Below are 21,911 nucleotides of genomic sequence, written 5' to 3'. Positions count from 1 at the left end.
TTGAGTGTAGGTCACCTGTGTATATGTATGTTTACGTGTAAGTAGCACAAGTGAAACATGACTTATCTTTACTTTGGCTCTACTAGATTGACTGAAATGTTCAATATAATGGCTACGAAAGACTAAAATGTCATTAATTAAACTGAAATCGTAAAAAAATAAATAAATAAAATTCTAGACTTTTTGGTCAACTTAAAATTGACTGAAAAACAAACAGAATGAGATTGACTAAATATGATTAAAACATTTTTTTTAAAAACAAGGACATTTAAGGCAGGACTAAGACTAAATAAAAAAATAGCTGACATTATCAGTAATCTAGTCATGGTTACTTCAAGTCTGCTTGGGAGAATGATCTTCATATATTGTTCAGCCTTTTTTGGTATGATTGGGCTGAAATCTGTGAGGGGATTTTTGGTGCACTCTTGCTTTGCTGCAGAAAATATCGCCTAAAATCATTGTTATCTTTGGTTTTCCTTTTGTTTCCCTGCAGCATTCTAAAAAATATCAGAGTGCATTCAATCTATCTGACAATAGATATTCAACTATAGAGAACAGTTTGCATGGTGCTTTTAGAAAGATTTTGTGTTGGTTAAACATTATTTTTTTCAAAGTAGCTGAGGAATTTTTTATTTTTTACTGTCATGGTCGACTCCTTTCAGCCCTGTTGTTGAAATATGGGTCGCTAGCCTTGTGCCATTGCAGAAGTTGATGTGCTATATGAATCAAAAGTTGGACAAGTTATGAAGGACTTAGGATTCAGGACTTGTATTCATTTCATTCATTACTTGTACTTATATATTTGTATTCATTTTAGCAAACTCCGAAAGTGCATTTCTTGGTACAAGCAGCTGGCCCTGATACTGACCTTCCTAAGAAAATGTGACCGACCCACGACAAATAAAGTTTCTTTGTCTCATGTTAAAAGTTCACTCGGTTAAAGCAGCCTGCCAACTACATTTTTAGTGCCACATAATATTGTGTCATTCATCTCTGTGAGTTAAACTGTTGTGCAGATGTTTCATTTGAGGAAAGAATCAATGGTATCAGATTCAGCACAGAAATGGCAAAAGTGAGGTGGTAAACAAATTAATACATAAAGAGGAATGAATCATTGTGGACAGCATTTTACTACCATATTAGCTTTTTAATGTTTATAATACAGGCTCTCTCACTCCCCACATTACTAGAGTTAAAAGGTTACCATAGTGTTTAATAGGCTGCATTTTTAAATCTCACATGTTTTTATATTTCTTTATTGTTGTGTTGATATTAATTTAATTTCTAGTGATGTTTTACTGTTGTATTTTCTATATTTGTTTATTTTCCAACTGTTAAATTCCTCACTTGGTCACAACTGTAACATTCAAATGTAAGGCATGCTTGAAAATGTTAAATGTTAATGTTTAAACACTGAAATCAGTGGGTGCGTTATCTTTACAGTTCTGGTGGCCACATTCCTTCAAAAAAAACAATTCAATTCAACGACACCTGACACCTTATCATTAAAGTCTACCCTTTTTTGAATAAACCTATATTTGCTTGACCGGGAGTGAGTATGTCTGTGTTTGCTCTTTAGTTTGAATACAGCAGACGGTCAGGATTTAACGGATATGGGGTGTGTGTGCATATATGTGTGTGTGTGTGTACTTGAGAATGTAAGTGATACCTGCAAAGTCAAGGTTAGGATGGATGTTTCTGTTACACAAAAGGCCCAGGCACGCGATGACCCCTATTGTGTATGTGTGGAATTACTGGAATTACATACAAACGCAAGTCACACACATCACACATGTCACACACCCACCTCGTCCTATCAGCTGATCTATCCACCTTCAGGCTTCATGTGATGAGGGCAAGAATGAAGCTACTCAGGTCTGCTGCTCTCGCCACGACCTCGTGGATGTGGCGTGTACGACACACACACACACACACACACACACACACACACACACACATACCATTTTCCCTTTTCTAGTAGTAAGATTGTACTGAGCAGGAAGATTCAAATGTGTGTTTTAAAACATGGTGGCACACCCTGTTACCCAAGATGCATCTTATATGTGACTGTTGATATTTTGTTGTTGTTTTGTTGTTGGTCTTGTTCTGTGTTTGGTTGTAACCATCATTCAAATTACCTCATAATTTTAATCTCTCTGTGATAACTAGACTTGAACGTCCACGGTTCGATTCCTGCAGCCCATCTCACTCTCTCTTCTTCACTTCCTGCCAACTCTCCTCCACTGTTGACATAATGAAAGCTTAAAAAACGGCCAAAAATATATTAAAAAAAAGAAGGCATGTGTGGGAGAGGAGTAGCGCAGCCTGGTCAAGGTCTTGGGAAGACGAGCGACTGAAAACAAAAGCGGTTGCTTGATAACGTGGTGGGAGAGAGACAAAGAGAGAGGGAGTGTAAAAGTTGGACGTCAGAGGCGACACACGAAGGAGTTTTCTTTGGTGTTGATCACAGCGGCGGAAAAGACATCAAAGACCCTTATTATGGTTCACCTCTTTTAATAATCTTTTTTTAATTTGTTAGAGCAGGTAGTGGCACACTGTAAAAAAAATCATGTAACATTTCTAGTAGAGAGCATATCTTACTTTTGTTTGAAGAAATGATTGAAATGAGAGTGAGATCTGCAAATGTTTGCCTAGTTAATTGCAAGATACTATACCATATGTTTATATTATGTCCAGAAATTGCAATTATTCCAGCTTATCCTCCAAGCAATTGTGTTTTTTTATATTAATTTGGTAAAGCAGATGGCTTTAACCACTACAATACCCATGAGCTCACACAGTGGTATGAAGGTGGCAGCGAATTCTGTTGCACTTGAGATTAAGACATCATGTTGTAGTTGCCAAATTCATCAAATAATTGGGGTGATTTCCAAAAGGGGGAAATGATTTAAAAAGCTGAATGACTAATAGCTTATTTTAAAACTTCTCTTTTTTTGCTTTGCCGGAGGAGGTAACTGAATATGAAGCTCTGTGATTGGATGTTCTGTCAAAAAAAGGCTCCCCGGGAGTCGGCACTAACTTCCCTCTTTATGTTCACAGACTCACTTTGACACAGTCACTCATCTTTTGTACTGATGAGTGTTTTACGCCCGTACAAGCCTCAGAGGAGCCCCAACTGTCACGTTACTATTGTCTGTAAGAGAAATGAACAGAAGGGTTTCTTTTAGACGCCCACGTTAACTCCCAATTCACATCTTTATAGCTTGTACAAAAAAAAAAAGAAAAACAGAAACAGGTGGGTTTTTGGTACAGGAATATCTTCCTCCTTCTTTTCTTCAAATGTTAAGCATGTCTCTTATTTTTGCAGCACCTTAATTCAAATAAATTAACTGATTTCCTATACCTATAAGCAATCATCTCCATGCTTCAAATGTACCTCTCCATCATCCCTTTTCTCTATCTCCAACCATGCCTGTCTTTTCCTTTCTTCACCCTCTTTTCTTCTCAGCATCTATCTCGCCTCTCCCTCTTTGCTGTAGAAAAAAAAAAGAAGCATCCTCATCCATTCTCCACGCTTCCCGCCGTGTCCGCCTCTAATGTTCGAGTGTCAACAACGCTTCATGAAAAGGTCTTTTGATGTCTGTCGAAATGAGGCGAATGCTAATAGTATGAAAGCAAATATGTGGGAGTGATGGCAAATATTACGCACGCACACACAGGCAAGTAGCAAACGGAGAAAATTTTCCATCTAAAAAGAGGGGAAAGGAGAAGGCTGAAAAAAGTGAAGATTTAGAGCGTGGTTTCATTCATCTGCAATTTAGTTTAGTATTGATTATGGAGAATTGTGTGTGAAGGTTCAACAGGTGTTCATAAATATTGCACAGTAGACAGACACACACACACACACACACACACACACACACACACACACACAGATGAGATTTAGTCTCTGTTCATCATCCAGAACTAAATCCTACCATTTCCTCTCCTCTCTTACACTAGTCAATGGAAGATTAGGCAGTGGCAGACTGGACCTCAGGCAACATCTGAAACAACAAAAACAAGTCCTAACAGCACCTAAGAAGACAAAGGTTAGTCTTTCTTCAAATGACACCATGAAATCTCATAAATCAATAAGATATCAAGAAGATAAAAGAGATTGAGTTGCTGCTTATCAGTTTTTTTTTTTAATTGTTTGCCATGATGACTTATCAGAGAAGTAAATTGTTCTGGCACAGTGTTCAAAACTGATGAATCTATTACTCAGAAAGGCCTTCTTGGATAATATTTCATGTCTCGCTGACACCTGAACGCAACACACCCTTTTTTTAAATGCCAATGCCAGTTTCCAGAAACCAAGATTAAGAAATTCATGCCAGGTAGTCTCATGATATCTTCAAGGAAATGCTCGTCACGCTGAATCTAAAAATATGTGCACCGTGTCTGTTAGTTCAGATTTCACTGATTTATGACTCAAAGAAAAGGAGGGTGAGTTTTGACGCAAACCTCGGCTCACATCTCTCTCCCCTCCGCCTCGCAGTCTGACGAACCTCTGACCTGAACTGACTCCGCTCACTTTGCTCGCCGACTGAGCGTTCAAATGTGTTCCATGAAACCGCCGCGTGTTTTCACATTTACAACATCAACACCACAGACAAGACTATATTCCCACCCTGCAGCACCTGTTTTCCAGGTGTCAGTCTTTTTAAACAGCGGGTGTTGTATATTTAGTCGTTATTTGCACACAGCGAAACCCTCCAGTAGATCTCCATGACGGCACCAGATGTGGCTGCAGAGAGATTTGCGCAGGCTGTTATTGTCCTCTATTCTTACACTCCAGACGTTTATTGGCTCCAAACGCGTTAGTGGAAAGCTCCACACGCAGCTGATAGCAGAACGGAGCAGAAAGATCCTGTGGCAGTTGACAGGAGCGAAAGGTGGCTGCTTCTAGAGAGTTGTACCGTTGAACTGACAGTGCTGACTGTTGCTGGCCTTTGCTGCGTCACACTGAATTCTGCACAGTGAGCAGCGGTGTGTGTGTGTGTGTGTGACAGCTTCATCATCCATCACAAAGCTGTATATGTGGAGCTGTGTGTGTCTGTGTGTGTGTGTGTTGGTATTCAACTCAGATTACTCCACTAGCCCTCGGATTCGCCTAATTGGATGAAGGCGGGGGCCTGTAATGAGACGATCCGGCTGCCGTGGTGCACACAGATGACCTCATCACATGGTCTGTGCTTGAAGGCAGTGGGAAAAAGAAGGAAAAAAAAAACAGAAAAAAAACAAACGCCTCAGCCTTCGTCCTTTAATACGCACGTTTGTGTGGGGACAGACACACATGCGGACACACATGCGCACACAGCCTTCAACACTCCACGAAAACCCAAACAGAAGAGAGTTGTTGCTATGTGCGGTGCGAGTTTGGTGACTCCCTGAACAGACCACCCAAACAAAGCAAACCGGACTTCAGACTTCAGAGAACTGAACCTCCTTGACTTTTAACAAAAACAAACAATCCCCTAAAAAAAAGCCCCACGGCTGGCTTTGCTTTGTGATCTCCTCCATTTCGTGATATAATTCGAGGAAACCTGTCCGAATGTTTAGGTGAAATATTAAGATAAACAAAGAATTATGGCTTTTGTTTACCCAGAGAAAGAGAGGAAATGGATTCAAGCTTTCTGCTGTATTTTCACAGTAACCATGCAGTTTGCTCTGCATCTTCCCGTGGGGGCAAATCAGTTGTGTAATGCCGTAATTAGTCTAATGAATGAAAGTTTGCAATCCGGAGAAATTTGAGCCAATTTCCACCTTAATATGGATTATATAACCATAAGATGCAGGGATGTACCTCCCCACCTCAGTCCTGTTTTTCACATCCATACGGTCGATTACAGAACTGCTGGATAGACAGGAGCAAAGTCTGAGAGGCCAATTAGAGGATAAAATCTCCTATTTTTAGATTGTTTTTATCCACAGCAGGTGCAATAGAGAATTAAGAGGCTAAAAATGTTTCATCTTATTAATAATCATGCTAATTAAGTGGCAAGAAAGTAAAGTGAAAGCATTTAAAAGTAAAATATCAACCTTGGAGTGGCCCTCCGCAACGTTCACTCTGCTATTTCGGCTCAACATCTGTGTGCATTTATACTCTGCGTAAGTATGAGCTGAGCTGTGTGTCACGGTGCTTAAGAGAGAGACTAACTGTACGCAGCAGACTGGAGCTCCGTCTGCCTCGGGCACAAGCAAGGTTAAAAAAGCACAACAGATAAACAACTAAGTGCACACAAGCACATCCGCACACTGTGCCCTGAGTCTCACCCTCTTGGGGGTCATGTCCCATCCACGTGGTTGTGTTTTACATAACACTACTAGTGCTGTTAGTCTAACCTAGTGCTGGCCTGGATTACACACCCAGCAATTCACGCCTGTCATCATGAGGAAGACGCTGTGTGTGTGTGTTGTGTCCACAGGAATGAATGTCTTGTGTTGTTTGCTGTAACAGGGACTGTGTAGTACATTTTATGTAGTCAGATAATGAGACCTAATTGCCATTTAGTTTCACTTCATTATTCAATCTAACATTGTGCTCATGGTAACTGTTGTCTGATTATAAGGGAGAGTATTTTTTTGTTAAGCAATTAGTAGTGACTGACATATCCATAAAGTTTTACATTCATATGTTGGCTGACGTTGTTTCTACATTCATCATCATTTTCATCAAAAGTGATAAATACATCTGGATGATATGCCAAAATGATCCCTGGCCCAATAACGGGGAGCTAACCGTCTTCCCTTTAATCTGCAGGTGGGAAGCAGCTGTAGCATTTATTCACTGACAAATTGCTGAAAACACAATGCATTCACAGCTGCTAACTTCATATATGCACTGAAAAAACATGTTTATTCCAACCACAATAAAACAATTGGATTAAATGTTGAAGGGATTATGAAACACCACCCCGCTCAACCCAATTAAAAAGGCCTTCCAATCAGGCCAGTCTCTTCTGATTGAGATGGTTACATGAGGCATTTTTATTCAGATTGGGCTCTTATTACGGTTGTTAGTGGAATATTTGGGTCCATATAAACAGAGCCAGTGTTGTTTTCAGTGAAATAGCTCTGATAAACCCACTGTACGCTACAGCGGACAAAGTTAGCGACTAACTGACGAATGTAAGGAGGTGGTGGAGACCAAAAACAAAGGGATTATAGTAAAGAGTTTGCTAACACTGTGACAGTTTAAAAGGAGATAGTATGTGGTCTAAAAATCAACAAGTTTATTGAAAAACAGCTTAACTGCTAATCAATCCCCTTCAGATACTGTAGGTGGCGCATTTCATTCCCACTATTCACAGTGCTCTCTCAGACACACCAGTGGGGAAAAGGAGAGATTTAGAAATCACTTATATGTGTGTGTTCTAGTCACTCCACTGACTGACTTTAAGTATGTTTACCTCTGTCTGGCTTACATGACATTGGACTTTGAGAAGGTGGGAATGTGCCAACCAGCTGCCAACTGGGCCAAGAAAACCAGCAGTGTGTTACCAATAAAACTAAGAGCTACTGGGAGGGTCAGTCTATAAAGTTTCTGGTATTTTATTAAGACAGAACTTCCAAACAGTATCTTTATAATTTCATTGGAATATTAATAATTCTAACAGTATCTGCAGGATTTTTGCATCGATAAGGGTTTATATTTTTAAGGATTATTTATTCACTATTTTAGTCAAAAATAGTAATTCTCATCTGGTTATTTTATCTATAAACAAGCTATCAAATGACTAAAATCCAATTAATGAGCAATTACATTTTTCAGTCCAAGAAAGAATCCATAAGAATCTATTTATAACATTTATAACAACTTGACAAGAGATAAAAAACTGATAAAAGATACACTTGGAGTTACTCTATTTGCAAGTGTCTAGACATGAGGAGACAGTGTATACACAAACACATTCATAGATACTGATCCAGTTGGTCAGTGCATGAGTTTTGCCCAATTAGCCAACAGTAAACAAATGTAAACAGTCATGGTTCTGTGTCTTCTGTCAACAATGTTAATGCGATTCAGAAATGATGAAAAACCAAACACAGTTTAGTTTAGATTTTGAGGCATTAGATGTATTTACAGATTAAATCCAAATGTGTGTTTTAGAGCATGCATCACGGCGAAATTTCATACTACGGGTATGCATGGATCCCCCCCATTAGGAACTTCATCCTCAAAGTAGCGTGTCTCAAGGGAGGAATTTCGAAGGGCTTTGAAGGGTTATTTTGAGACTGGCATACGCATCCCCCTCCAGATGGTAAAGAAATAAAATAATTGGCTGGTAAGGGACAGCTGGAAGTGCAGATAATAAAATTCTCTCACATGGTTTTCCTGGAGGAGATTGTGGGAGTGGTGGTTGATTTAATTTAAATTAACATTTTGTCCCCAAAAACTCCTCTCTGCAAAAAAGACACTAATGTTTCTGTGAAGGTCAAAACAGGTCAAACACAAGACACACAAACATACACAGTAAGCTCAGTAATTACGGTCACTGTCCCAAATGCTGTGACATAAAGGGCGGGCGTCTAAACACACACACTCACATTTTTTGCATGAGGAAACACACACATCTAAAAAGGTTTGCTGCGAGGTAGAAACACACACACACACACACACACACACACACATACACACACACGTCACACTTGTTTTAGTGGATTCATTCTGATTTCATTTCATTTCATTTCCGAAAGGCGTTATTTCAAGCGAAAAATAACTCGCCCTGCTTTTCCTCATTATCTAAATCCTAAGAGGTTTTTTTTTACACATTACGTATTACATAACCAGTGTCCAATAGGATTGTTTTTGGCACATGTCCCACTACTGATGTTCAATTTTAGCCCTTGGCCCTCTGTGCCAAAAGTACGCACCCCTGAGAAATAGACACACTCAGTTCCTATACAAGTTAGTGCCTGTTGGAAAAAAAAAAAAAAGTCCCTGTAATTACAGCAGTAGATTAAAAAAAAATTCACACAGGATCTACACAGTCAAGATCATGAATCACTTCTAAACAGTACTTTTGTTTGTTTGGTAACGAACACATCGGTTGTCATGTACTTTTTGAGCGATTTTCTCTTTTAATGTGTCTGTCTTTGATTTGACTCCTGCTCTACAGCACGTGGGAGATATCACAGCGTGATACAGAAATTTATTTCTAAATGTTTCCACAATGGTCCAGGAGTCCTTGAAGTGATTCCAGGGGGGTCCCTAGCAAAAAAGGGAATAATTCATTTTCCCTACAGTTCCTTCCATAAGCAACACAATGACAGATTGCATGACTATTTTGGTCTCATATACTCATAAAACATCTAAAAGCAAAAATCCTAATCAGATGGAGGTCTGTGGTCTAATGTGTGTCAGTTTAGGGGTCCTTAACGTGAAAAGTTTGAGTTTTAAAGAATAAGTTGAAATACTGTGGAAAAAGGAGAATGACAAAACGCCTAAAGACGAGGGACGATTTGATGAAAAAATGTTGAACAATTGTGTGTGAAGTGAACAGAAGGGAGGGAAGGAATTTCAAATATCCATCAGCTTCGATGTCAGATGAGGACGAACGAAGACTGTTAATAATGAACAAGTGCAAGGACAAGTAAGCAAATGCCAAAAACAAACATACAAGACAGCAGCATAAAAGGAAAATACTGTAATTAAAGAATCAAAAAAGAAAAATTAAAAAAGACTGAGAAATAACTTTTAGGAGAGTCCACTAGTCTTGGGGCTTGGCCCTGCTGAGGCCCGCCAGCCCACCGCGGCAAAAACAGTCTAACAAAAGGATCATTTATTGGAGGAGGAAAGAGGGGGAGGTGGAATGGAGGGATGAAAGGAGGGGGAACACTGTACAGAGGCATTTGAGAGCTGTGTGAGTGAAACACTGGCCCCATCTCAACATTCACAGCCAATGTGTAACATTCTCCCCCACGCTGCCATGCTGACGTACTCAGCAGGCAGAGCCCATATGGTCCCACTGTGGTAGCCTGCTAGCATTTCTATTTAAAATACACAGTCAACACCGCCTGCTTCCACCAACATGGCCTTCATTTCCCAATAAAACCAACACAGCGATGTATGGATGCAGCCCGATGGCTCGTTTCCATGTGTGGAATCTATGAAAACCAACTGTTGAGCTCAGCTGTGCTCTGCTCACCGCAAGATCCCATGATGAATTTTTGCTAATACCTTCATTAAATCCAACTGTGGCATCAAAATATGCAATGTTTACCACAAAAACCCAGGAGGTTTAAGGCTAAGACAACCTATGGTACAAATCATGTGGAAGCTCACAGGGCAACATAAACAACAAGGCTTGGCAGGATGCATTCATCACAAGAGCTCCTCTGTGAAAGGTTAAGTAAGCCGACTGAGTGTTTTACTGATGCATATAAATCCACATCTCCATTTAAATGCTGCTCTATCTGCTTAAACTGCAGGCGTCTATTTCTTAACGGGCCAATTTAGTGCAGACAGTGGCTCAAAGAGAATGTTTTTCTATGAGGAAACGTCTCAAAGTGACCTAGTTGAGGCATTGTTTAGCTGTGGTGGTCCCCCACAGCTACACAATTGCCCCACACAGTAGGAAAAAATGTAAATACCATACAAATTCAGCATCTGGCCTTGTTGACCTCCCTTCCATTCAAGACAAGTCTGACAGCACAACTGTAGGCATACAGTCTGTGTAATATACAAATTTGCAGCATGACTCCTTGTTAATCACGAAACCATTCTCCCCTCGCATTTAGAAATACAGTATACAAACAATAGCAAACAATTCAAGCCATATAATTACAGCCAAATCTACAAACCTAGCCACCCTATTTAAATGTAAACGTACTTTCTTTCATGCCATCATCAATTTTATGTTGCATGGTTCCGAAAACTCATAAAATGACATAAAATCTGAAATTTGCTGCATAGAAATTTCAAGGACTCTGTCCCTTGTCATACTGTATGTATACAATAAACACCTCATAAATCTTAAACAGGGTTAAGCACTGAGAATGCTTACACAACATTCAAGAAGCCTCAAGAGGATCATTTGTCATTTCCAGAATATCAATATCCTTGATAGGTTGTGTCTGGCCTTTAACACTTCACGTAATAACATCAAGTGAAAAGTGTGTGTGTATGTCTTTAGATTTAAACCAAGACCAAGACAAGTGAATCTGCTTATGCATTGTCAGAGCAGCTGATCTATATCTCATATTGTGGATTATATAGACAGGGTAGTACAAATCGGACCAGTGTCTGCTTTCTAATCTGGCGCCAGGTGAGACTTGATTACATACACAGATGGAAAGGGTGGCTGTGCTCCATTGGATTATCTTTGAAGCGTATTCTTTTCCATTTGAATAATGTGACTGAACACGAGTAGGATAGAGAGAGAGAGGAAGAAAAAGTGATGATACATATTAAAAACAGGGTGTATTTATGAGGAGGGAGACCTCTAAGGACCTGATACTGAAGACAGTCGGGGAAATGGATCAACTCTTACCTGTACCCTCTTTGTTTCCATTCTGATGTGTCCGCAGCTCCTCTGATTTGTAGAAGTCGATGCTGGCGTACGTGTTGAGGCTGGAGCTGCTACTGCTGCTGCCAACTGCTGCGCCCACTCCCCCTACCCCAGAACTTCCACCCAGCACAGAGAAGAGGCGAGAGGGTGCCTGGTTACCTGAGGGTCCATCCAGGCCCAAGTGGGGGCTCTCTTTGTTGGCCAAGTCCAAGTCTATGTAGTTAAGGCCTTGCTCTGTTGAGGAAGTCTGAGTGTTTGTGGGAATGGACTGCTGTCCAGGGAGAGGGAATTGAGTGGGGGTATCAGTCACAGCACCATTCCCCCACAGCATGCTTTCGAGGCCCAGCCGGCGGGCCACAGCTTGGGCGTGTTCTGGGAAGAGAGAGGCAGTTGAAGAAGAGGAAGTAGAGCTAGGGGTGGGAAGAGAGGGCGGGGCAAGAAAAGTTTCCGAGCAGTGCCGTCTGCGTCCTTGGGGGTCGGCCCGGATAACTTTTGCCCCGTGGTCTGGGTTGGGCCCTGGTTTGGCTAGAGGAAAGTCTAGACCCCTTGATAGCACTGGAACAGAAGGATCAGTCCTGGTGGGGGAAGGGGCTTTGGGAGAGACACTGGATGATGATCTCGGGACGGTGTTGAAGACCATCTCTGTGTAGTCACCACAGGATGTAGGGAACTCGGACTCACTCACTGATGGGATACTTTCTCTGCTTTTCCTAAGTGGTGCCTCAGCCGCCTCGGCCACTTCTTCACGAGGGCCAGCTGTTCCTTCATTGCACGCCTTGGGAGTATGAGCCAGAGTTGAGGGTGTGGGAGGGGTGTGGAAAGAGGGGAAAACTAGCGGGGTAAGGGAGAGGGGTGAGGGTGACGGAGAAGGACCCAGGTCCATGTTGACATACTCCGAGGCAGCTGGGGGAGTAATGGGGGCAGAAGGGCTACGTGAGAGGGGAATAAAGTTCCCTGAGCAAGAAATAGGCCTGTGTTGAGGATGCTGGCTGCTTGAACCATGAGGCAGCGATAAGCCATGCCTGAGACCCCTACCACGTCCTCCTCCAACCCCAGTCTGGCTGCACCTCTCCCCTTTAAACTCAATACTGACATATTCCCCAGGGCTCTTGGGTTCTGGAGGCAGGGGGTTTTCACGGACCCTGGGAAGGGTGTTAGCCTTGGATACGTCAACAAACAGGCTCACTGGTCTGCTTCTAGTGTGGTTACCATGCTTCAATACCCCACCAGAACCCCGTCTCTGCTGAAGCTTAGTCCCATCTTTCGTAGCTCCCCCAGCCATGGGGCTCACAGCCTGGGTAGCTCTTTCCTCGCTCTCTCCTAGGCTCTCACTGCTGGCTGAGCTGGAGGAGTATGAGGAAGACGAGAGTGACAGATGTCGTCCAACCACTGAATTACCTGCGGCTGGTTGATCCTGACGCCCTCCCATAGTCCTTCCTCCACCAAATCCCCTACCACCACTCCCGTTGGGCCTTCTGCCACGTCCTGGCCCATCATCAAAGTGTCCAGTGGAGGGGTTATGTTTGTATGACCGGGGAAGGGAATAGTATGAGTATACCATCTTGGGGGTTTGCTGTTGAGAACTGGTCTCCAAATGATTGGTGTGCTCGGGAGGTGGGGGACTGCCATTTACAGACCGCGCACTGATTGGAGACATGTTCATATAGTCACTGCCTGCCCTACTGTCAGCACTGCCACTGCCCACCCAAGCACCTCCAGAGAGACCCCCACGTTGATCGGGGGAGCAGCTACTATTGGGGGACATTATCATATAGCCATCAGAAGTTGGTGGAGGGCGGATCTGCTGTGGAGGGGACACGCTATTGTTAGGGGTCATGGCCATGTAATCATCAGCAGGTTTGGAGTCTGAGTCTGGGACAGAGACAGCCAGTGATTGGGACAGGGATATTGGAGGCTGACTGACTCCCGGCAGCATGGACATGTACCCATTGTCCACACCTAAATCTACACTACCACCTGCTCCAACACCCCCTTCACCTTTGAACTCCCCAGCTACATCTAAGTACCCTCCTCCTCCCCCTGCTGACCCAGCACCCATAACAGATTCCCTCTGCATGGAAGAGGAGGTGGAGGAAAATGACTCGCGACTGGTGCTCCTCGACATGATAGCGTAGTCAGCTGAGTCTTCATCTGCCAGCTCCTCACCTCTACGCTGCTGAGGGGCAAGTCTCTCCAGGGCCATAGGAGGTAAGGAAGCCCTCTTGCTCAGCAGCCTACGTTCAGCTTCACATTCACGGCTCGAGGAGCGACGCAGCACTCTCCTGGTCTGCGGCAAGGAGCCACAGGCTTGTGTTCCTGGTGCTGGCACGGGGCTAGACATCAAGCTCTGATTACTGCTGCCACTGCCACCACCACTACGTTGGCCCATTAAAATATAATTAGCTCCCTCCTCCCCAAGGGACTGGCTACCGACACTACCGACAGAGCTTCCAGGAAGGCTGGGGGAGGGAAGGAGCGTGTGATCCCCAGGACTGGAGCCATATTCATCCGAGGAGCCATAGTCACTGGGTGAGCCGGAGACAGAGGCGCGATGTGTTGGTACACGGCTGTAAGCACCAGGCCCAGCAGATGATGCTACTCCACCAAACTCTGACCCATGCCCAGAGCTAGAAGAGAGGCTTGGGGCTGGGGAGGGTGCTGGGTTAGAGATGGAGCGCATCAGCCCAAGAGGAGTTTTAGCAGCTGTGGTGGGGGCTGAGCGGGCCGATTTTGACCTGAGGATTGGGGTGGTGGAGCAAGAGCCATTGGTGGAGGGATTAGAGCTCGTCCCTGCGAGTGGTGTGGTCCCTTCATCACCTTTTCCCCCATCACTGGCAGTGCGAGACCTCGGGAAGCTGTGCCGTGGGGTGGGAGAAGCATTGGCACTGCTGATGCCTGCTCCACTGTTAGCTCCTCCAGGAGGCTCAGTTCTGGGTCGGCGGGTGAAGCCCACCTGACTGGGAGGAGGGTTTGGGTGGTGGCGACGCGAGGGAACACTGATGGGGTTTGAGGCAGTGGCACCTCCTCCAGGGCCGGAGTTTGACTGAGATTTGCTCCGTTGGCGAAACTCCTCACTCAGCGCCTTCATGGCTTCCAGCAACGTTTCATGCATGTTCTGAGCGACCACTGAATCGTCCACCTAAGAATTTAAACAAAAACCATCTCAAACATTAAACTCAAATCAAGGACACAAAATCAATCTGCAAAATTCAACGCTAATTCCAAATCATTCAATGAATGAAAACTGAAGAAAATATAATGTGGAAACTTTAAAAGCTCATTACAGGTTGGGATTTCAGTAACATTTTAATTTATAGTTTATATAGAGTATTTTTAGATCAGAAAAGCTTATTTGCTAGTAGATCTTGTTTTTCCATGTATAGCTGCCTTCTGGAATTAATTTAACTGCATCTACAAAACCTGAATTGAACCATAATGTAGGGTTACGTCAACTCTAACCGTAAAACTGGGTCACTTTGCAGTTTTTTCCACTCTGCTGATTATAGGCTCTTAGCATATATTTGGGATTGGTGGGTGAAACAGTCAACATAAAGGGGACTGCTGATTACAGGCTCACCTGCATCCAGAACTCGCCCGGGCCTGTCACAGCAGAGCGGCCCACCTCAACAAAGAAGAAGTTTTCTGAATGTCCGCAGCGTCGGACGTTCATCAGCTGCAGCACCACAGCAGCAGCATCAGAATTTAGCTTGACAAAGTTGACTGTTTTGTCAGTCAGGCAAAGGCGATAGATTCCCACCAGATTCTTGGCCTGACCGAGACCTTTGGGCCACACCTTCACCTGCCACACCTCTTTAAAGGCTGGCCCAGGATTGGGCACACCATAGTCCCCTGCTGCTCCGCTGTCAGTGGGGTTCTTACCTACAGGGACAAAACAGAAATAGGAGCAGATTAAAAAGGGTGTTTCAGTCAAACAAATGAAAATGAAGAGGGATATAGTTAAAAAAAAAAAGTAATTAAAGTGTTAAAGATTTATGAAGAACACTGTGTGTAACTGCTGAAACAAAGCACTAATATGACCTTCACGCATTTGTGAACAAAAGGAACACCAGGTGAAACTACCACTATTTACCTTTATGTCAACGGCAAGGTGCCCTTATTATGTAAACCATGCTGATATTGAGCTTTTCACTGATTTTTAAACCAGATTTGAGGTTAAACTGAGCATGCATCAGCTTGTGAGACCTGCTCATTCTACCTGCAGGCTCCATACCCGGGGTCTCATTCATCAACCGCACACACGCACTCACACCCAAACATATAACCGCACACATACCAGTGTGGAAGGATTAAACTGTTGACAACTGAAGCCCCAAACAAGAATGATGACTATGAAAGAAAAGTAACCGTTGTGGAAAAACTAAAGTGAACCAACTTGGAAAGTGCTTAGCGGGTGAATCTTCTCCAAAACCAAAGCAAATAATTCCAATAGATGGCTAGAAACCAAAGAGCAAGCATTCAATAAGCTCCTTGAGAGCCACTTTCTTGAGCTGCTCGACCGACAATAAACTGGCTTTGTAAACTAATAAAATCTAGTGTCTTTTAACAGGAGTACAGGGCAGTCTATTCATCCTTTGTGTTAGGTGTTCTGTGTTCAGACAGTAGGGGATTAATGAGGGGAAGAAACACAGGAGAGAAAGCACTTGGTGAGATTTGATCCTGGGCTGGTCGGGCCATATAAAGGCAGGGGACTTACTTAACCACTTAACAATATTTGGCTGCCTGTTTGGTGTTTTTAAGTCACAGCATTGTTCGCAGATCTGAAGCAGGAAATGTGCCTATTACCCCAGAAAATTACCTTAATTCTGTCATGCTGTGCAACTCTTTCAGCTCGGCAATTGAACCTGCCTATGAATGTATCACAGATTTACCTCTAAGCTCTTTTACTTAAAGCCATAAGAGACTTCACATCTGTTGACTGAAAAGCCGAGGATTATAGGAATACCGTAATGAGGTTGATTCTTATTCTTTAAAGGAACCACCCAAAAAATATTCCTGAAACGTGTTCCTTTTCCTCCTATATACTACATTTCTATGTCTGAGTGTTGAATTAATCACCCGTATGACAAGACTAATGAAACAGACCTCAACCTCAACGAAGAGGCTCACCTGCTCCCTTCATAGGAACAAGATGTTCTTTGTGTAATAGCTGTGAACTTGAGCACCTGCCTTATTAGCCCATCATATCTGGCAGCAGAATGAAGTATTGATAGGACCTCTTTCTTTTGTAACTAAGTAAACAATCATACTTTCATACTTTTTATTCTACTTTAAGCAACAATTTTGACCCAATGAGGCGAACCACAGTGCACCCATACTGCAGCGTTACAAATATATGCCTGTATGTCTGCATGCGTTTGTTCTTTCTTTCCCATGCCTCTGCTGCAAATCCTACAATGACAACCATATGTAGACAGGAACCCTCAGCATGCACACTGGACGCCATATTAGCCGAGCTTCCATTATGACAAACATTTCCCCAGATTGTCTTCCCGAAAACAATTTTTACTTGTGATTGCAAAAGAAGTCTGACGTGTCTCGCTGACTCTTCTTCCAGTTCGTTTCCCCAAAATTGGAGGATCGTTCCCAAACTTGAAAGAGACCTAGAATAGATGTTTGCTGAGAGCCATGAAGGCTGTGGTTTAGTGGCTGTGTGGAGGCACTCCCCCTACATTAGATGACTCATTCATGGCTATGCATGGCTGTTTCATGTACTGCTGTTCTCTGTGTGCAAGAAGTCCGTCCTCCTCGATTTAGATTTACAACAGGAAGACATGGTTTGGGGATTTTTCAGTGGGGACTGAGGGAATGAGGGACTGCAAGAGATTGCAAAGAGATATCAGAGTGCCATTAGGAAGAAATAGCAGGGTCTTTTAAAAGAATCCTTCAAAAGAAAAAAATTAAGCGCTTCTTAGTGGCTCGCTTGCATAATTTATTCTTAAATTAACAATTTCAGGCCGTTGCTTCTTGAGATTAACTGAGACTGCAGTGCAGCATGTTCTTTCGAAGAGTATCTTTTCCTCTCTTCATTTTCAAGAGCCCATTTAACTTGTCTTGAGGACAAGTGTGTTGTTTGTTTTGAGTACAGTGCAGCCTTAAACCTCAGCTGTGCCCTCAACAGGCCTTCCACACAAACACACAAACACCCTTCATCTCAGGGCCACTCAGGCTGCACACACTTACCAAAAACTCTCAAAAGCACTGAAAATCTTAAAGAGGTTTTCCCAGAGTCCTACAGGGTTACAGACTGATTTACCCCTGTCAAGCATCACAGACCTTTCTTCGTGGTTACATAAAGCTAGGGTTGATCCTACACGGAGCAGTATGAATTATATATTGCCCCTAGCTTTCCTCCGGGGGACCCTCATGGCAATGTGGAGCTCAGCGGAGGTGGTTGTTGAGAAAACTCTACTCTCCTTTTTTCTTCTTCCGTGCGGCAACACTGCCACCCGTATAAAATATAATGAACCCTCAGAAGAAAACACACACACACAAAGTGGCCCTTAGCAGCAGATAAATCTAAGAACTAAAGCTGGATGCACATGAAAGCTCGACACACCTGGAGGTAATGAAGCATCTGCGTTAAGTTTGCCGGTCGAATAACGGTGGGCGCGGAACAACATTAAGTTAACCTTGACACAACCTTGAGGGAATATCCATATCCGGTCAAAGAGTTCATACAGGGTGACTGAAATCATTTTTAAAGTTTCGGTGCAGTATTTCCTTTTTTTAGCGTCCCGAAAACAAGCTACACTAGCTTATTCACGCTCCAGTTGTTTACTTCACTTTCGCCATGACCACACATGAAACTCGCAGTCTTACGCTGGAGAATGGCAACCTACATGGCCCAACACTACTGTCTATTCATGCCAATTTATTTGCTGTGCTCGAGCTGCCTCCCTTGAGATCATAGACTGTATACAAAGAGGCCATAATCTAACCCAATTTTCTCAACAGGGATTTTTAAATATGAGTTGAGCTATTGGCGTTGAGGCGGAGCTGTGCTGGCCTTGCTTTCTTGTTGCTGTTCAGCTTTAAAGGGAGTGTGTGTGTGTGTGTGTGTGTGTGTGTTCAGGGGGGCAATAGGGCTGCGAGATTTACCCTGGGGCCACCAGATGCCTGCTGAGATATTGACAGCTCCCCCCAGTGTGACAGGCTGATTATTGTTATGGTTATCACACAAAACCTAAGGAAGTAGGTCTTCAGTAGGGGTCTTGAGGGGCCAGTGGGTTGTATTGTTATTGAACCACTGGGTGGGTTTAAGATTGAATTTTAAATTTAAAAAAAGGGCTCATATTTAAGTAGTAAAACAACACAGAAAGTCTAGTGTCTCGGTCGTCTTTCCATTGCTGACTGTAAAAGGTATGGTCATGTAATAATCTTGATATAATATATTTCTGAAAAAGTGTTATGGAGTTGACGAGACACAGCCAATAAAAAAAATATCAGAGACTTAAATGATTCAAATTTATAGCAAGATTCATAATAAAATCCCCCTTTTTTTAGTTAGCTAATGCAGCCTGTAAATCAGAGAAAACTACTCTGGCAATGAACCGGCTGGCTCTCACTAGGTTTTGTTCCAAGTTTCTGACCTCATTGCCCTAGCATGCTGTGCTGCGTCATAACACCACAAAACACTGCACAAGGAACTTTGAAGGGCTGACTGAACCCCATTTTCTACCCCCAATCTCAACTACTGTGCCCCCCTCTGCACCCCCTCTCTGCCATACCAGGTTAGACAGATAGGAGACAGCTGAGTATGTTTTTGTCCAAGAGTGTATCTAAGAGAGAAAAGAGAGAGAGACAGACAGCCACCCAGCAGTGAAAACAGTTGGGGCTAATCTCTGGCTGCCATGTGTACCCGCTTTCCTCTTTTTCAACTCCTCCACTTCCTATCGCTCCATCCATCTCCACCATCTGTAATCCCCCTCTCTCTGGGCCCACACTCAGGGACACAATGCTTCCCCAACACCAGCATCTGCCTAAGGTTAATTCCACATGTGGTTCGTGTTATCCAGAAGTGCACACATACACAAGCACATGAAATTATAGGTGACGCATCCAGAATTTGTTGTCCCTTGACGGAACACGCAAAAACAAAAAAAAAAAAAAAAAAAAAGAAAGAAAAACTTGGGGCTTGGACTTTGTTGGTCAGCCTGGCTCAGAGTTCGTAAACATAACGTCTCGGTAATATCAGGTCAGAACAGAACATTCTGGTACCGCTGAGCGAAGAGTCCCCGGAGTTGACTGTAAGTGTGAACGACGGTGTGGGTCCCTAATGTGATCCAGCATTGTTTTAGGGCCTTCACTTCCGAAATAGTTCGTTATTTTTTATTTGTTTTTAACACAATAGAATTTTGAAAAATTGACCAATATGTTTCTCCGTATTTAAACTTTCCAAAACAATCCAGGAAGTCATTCTGGCCTACTGGAGAAGTGATTTTTTGTCAAGTGTTTATTTTATTGGTTTTGCAGTTAATACCCACTAATACAAAAAAAACACTATCCATGGCATGAACTATAATCCATCAAAATTCACTTTAAAAAGTGCAAATGTCAGATTAAGGTCGTGTTTAATGTGCAAACGTTTACAATTCAATTTGCATCATCTTGTCAAACCTGATATTAAAAGGTGCAATTTGTTGGATTTAGTGGAATCTTAAAGCAACAAACTGAATACCCCCTGCTCCCACCTTCTCCCCCCTCCTTCCAAGCATGTAGGGGAATCTACTATGGCCACAAAACTTACAAAACTTACAAAAGGCCCTGTCTAGAGCCAGTGTTTGGTTTGTCATGGTGGTGCAATGCAACAAGGCAGCCTATGTAAATATGAAGGCTCATTTTAGGGGAACGAAAGCACAGTGAGGTCTTATTATCAGGTGATTATACACCAATGAAAACATACTTATGAATATTACAAAACTGTCTGTTCTGTTAGACCACCAAAACTCTACATACTGCGCCTTTAATACCTTTTTTTCTTTTTTTTCTTTTTTAAAAGGGCCTTGATAAGGTTTCTCAATACTGTAGAGGCAGCTACATTGGGGGATGTAACTCATTACAGTTTCAATCATCCACAGTTGCAAGACATATCTACATACACTGTATAAACATGCAGGAGAGTGTATATGTCCAAAGAAAATAGGACTCTGTCCAACTTGCCAATACCCAGCACACATTCCTTTGAGCTAAGACGTACATATCCAAATAATTTATTCAACTTTCACCTGATTTCACGTCTGAAATCTTGGATTTCACTGCCAAAAGTAGTGCAAAAGAATTCTCTCTAAAGACACAATTAAAGACACAGAACTTTTTTTTTTTATTTGCTGCACAGACTGGAAGAGGCAGGATTCATCTTACATATATGTGCTATTACTGCATGTTACAGTACATCCAATCAATGCAGTATCTTGTATTGCATCCCAGAGGAACTGCTCACCATGTAATAATGAGGAAGGTTTTGACTAATTTGTCTCTGAGTTTCTAATGCACTGTTAAGGCTGATAAATCCCAACCCATGAACTTCCTGACCCCCACTGTTGCTGACGTAAAGTGTTACTATCAACCAGCAGCGATCAATACAGCCCGCTGTAAAAGGTTACTATGCGTTTAAAGCCCCACAGCTCTGTGGTGCTCAACATATGGACGCTGATTGACAAAATGGATCACGCTGCCCCTGGCCTTACTTTGCTGTCGATCAAACCAGAGCACTTAATTGACGGGCTGCTTCCGCTGTCAGCCGACCCTGACGCACGGCGGCTTACACAGAGAGATAAAACTGAGAGCTCACGGCCTTTTTCAAACTCGCGCTCGCCATGTTTAACTGGAATTGGGATGGCAAGGAGCTGCTGCGTTGTGACGAGCCAGAGCTGGCCGTGACGAGGCCTGGCTGGCCAGCTTGTCGTGTTAAATGAAATTACAGGGTGTTAACGTGCGCAAACTATTTATGCAGAGGAAATACCCTGTGGCAGCTCAATGCTCTTCAGCCTGGATTAGAGCTCTAAAAGAACAGCAGATCTACTCCAGAGAAGTAGAAAAGATGGACATCTTTTTTTTTAAACTCTTGCTTTCATGACTTCCTTTGATGACTCCTCTCCTCTCTGACTTTGTTAGCACACAGCCTCTTGTGTGCCACCAGCGGCTGACCCTCGAGACAATAATTACTGCCTAATGAGGGAGATGAGCAGTGCTTAAGCACGGCTTAACATTTAATCGGCCAGCCCGGCTAGCCACCGGTGAGATCCAGAACTCATTGGCGGGTGCAGCCAAACAACACACCAGGATAAAAACAGTCAAGAGCTGCAGACACTCTGACAGAAAGTCACTTTAGCTCATGATCTGAAATACAGAATATAAGACAACTCATCCCAAAAG

General features: G+C 43.0%; 1 protein-coding gene across 2 annotated transcripts in view; it reads right to left on the bottom strand.

The window, feature by feature from the left end:
• si:ch73-335l21.1 (insulin receptor substrate 1-B) overlaps positions 1 to 21,911 on the bottom strand; it is a 49,952-nt gene that overhangs the window by 23,082 nt on the left and 4,959 nt on the right. The window contains exons 2-3 of one of the 2 annotated variants that reach the window (XM_053342884.1): positions 15,094 to 15,395; positions 11,499 to 14,655 (exon numbers count right to left, since the gene is read on the bottom strand). In XM_053342884.1, coding sequence (XP_053198859.1) covers positions 11,499 to 14,655; positions 15,094 to 15,395 — 3,459 coding nt within the window. Of the gene's footprint in view, positions 1 to 11,081; positions 14,656 to 15,093; positions 15,396 to 21,911 lie in introns of those variants that run through there. The other variant, XM_053342883.1, reaches the window with a different exon arrangement.

This window comes from Scomber japonicus, chromosome 22 (assembly GCF_027409825.1).
Source record: "Scomber japonicus isolate fScoJap1 chromosome 22, fScoJap1.pri, whole genome shotgun sequence".
NCBI lineage: Eukaryota > Metazoa > Chordata > Actinopteri > Scombriformes > Scombridae > Scomber > Scomber japonicus.
The sequence above is the reverse complement of the archived record's forward strand: the minus strand, read 5'-3'. Positions and strand labels throughout refer to the sequence as shown.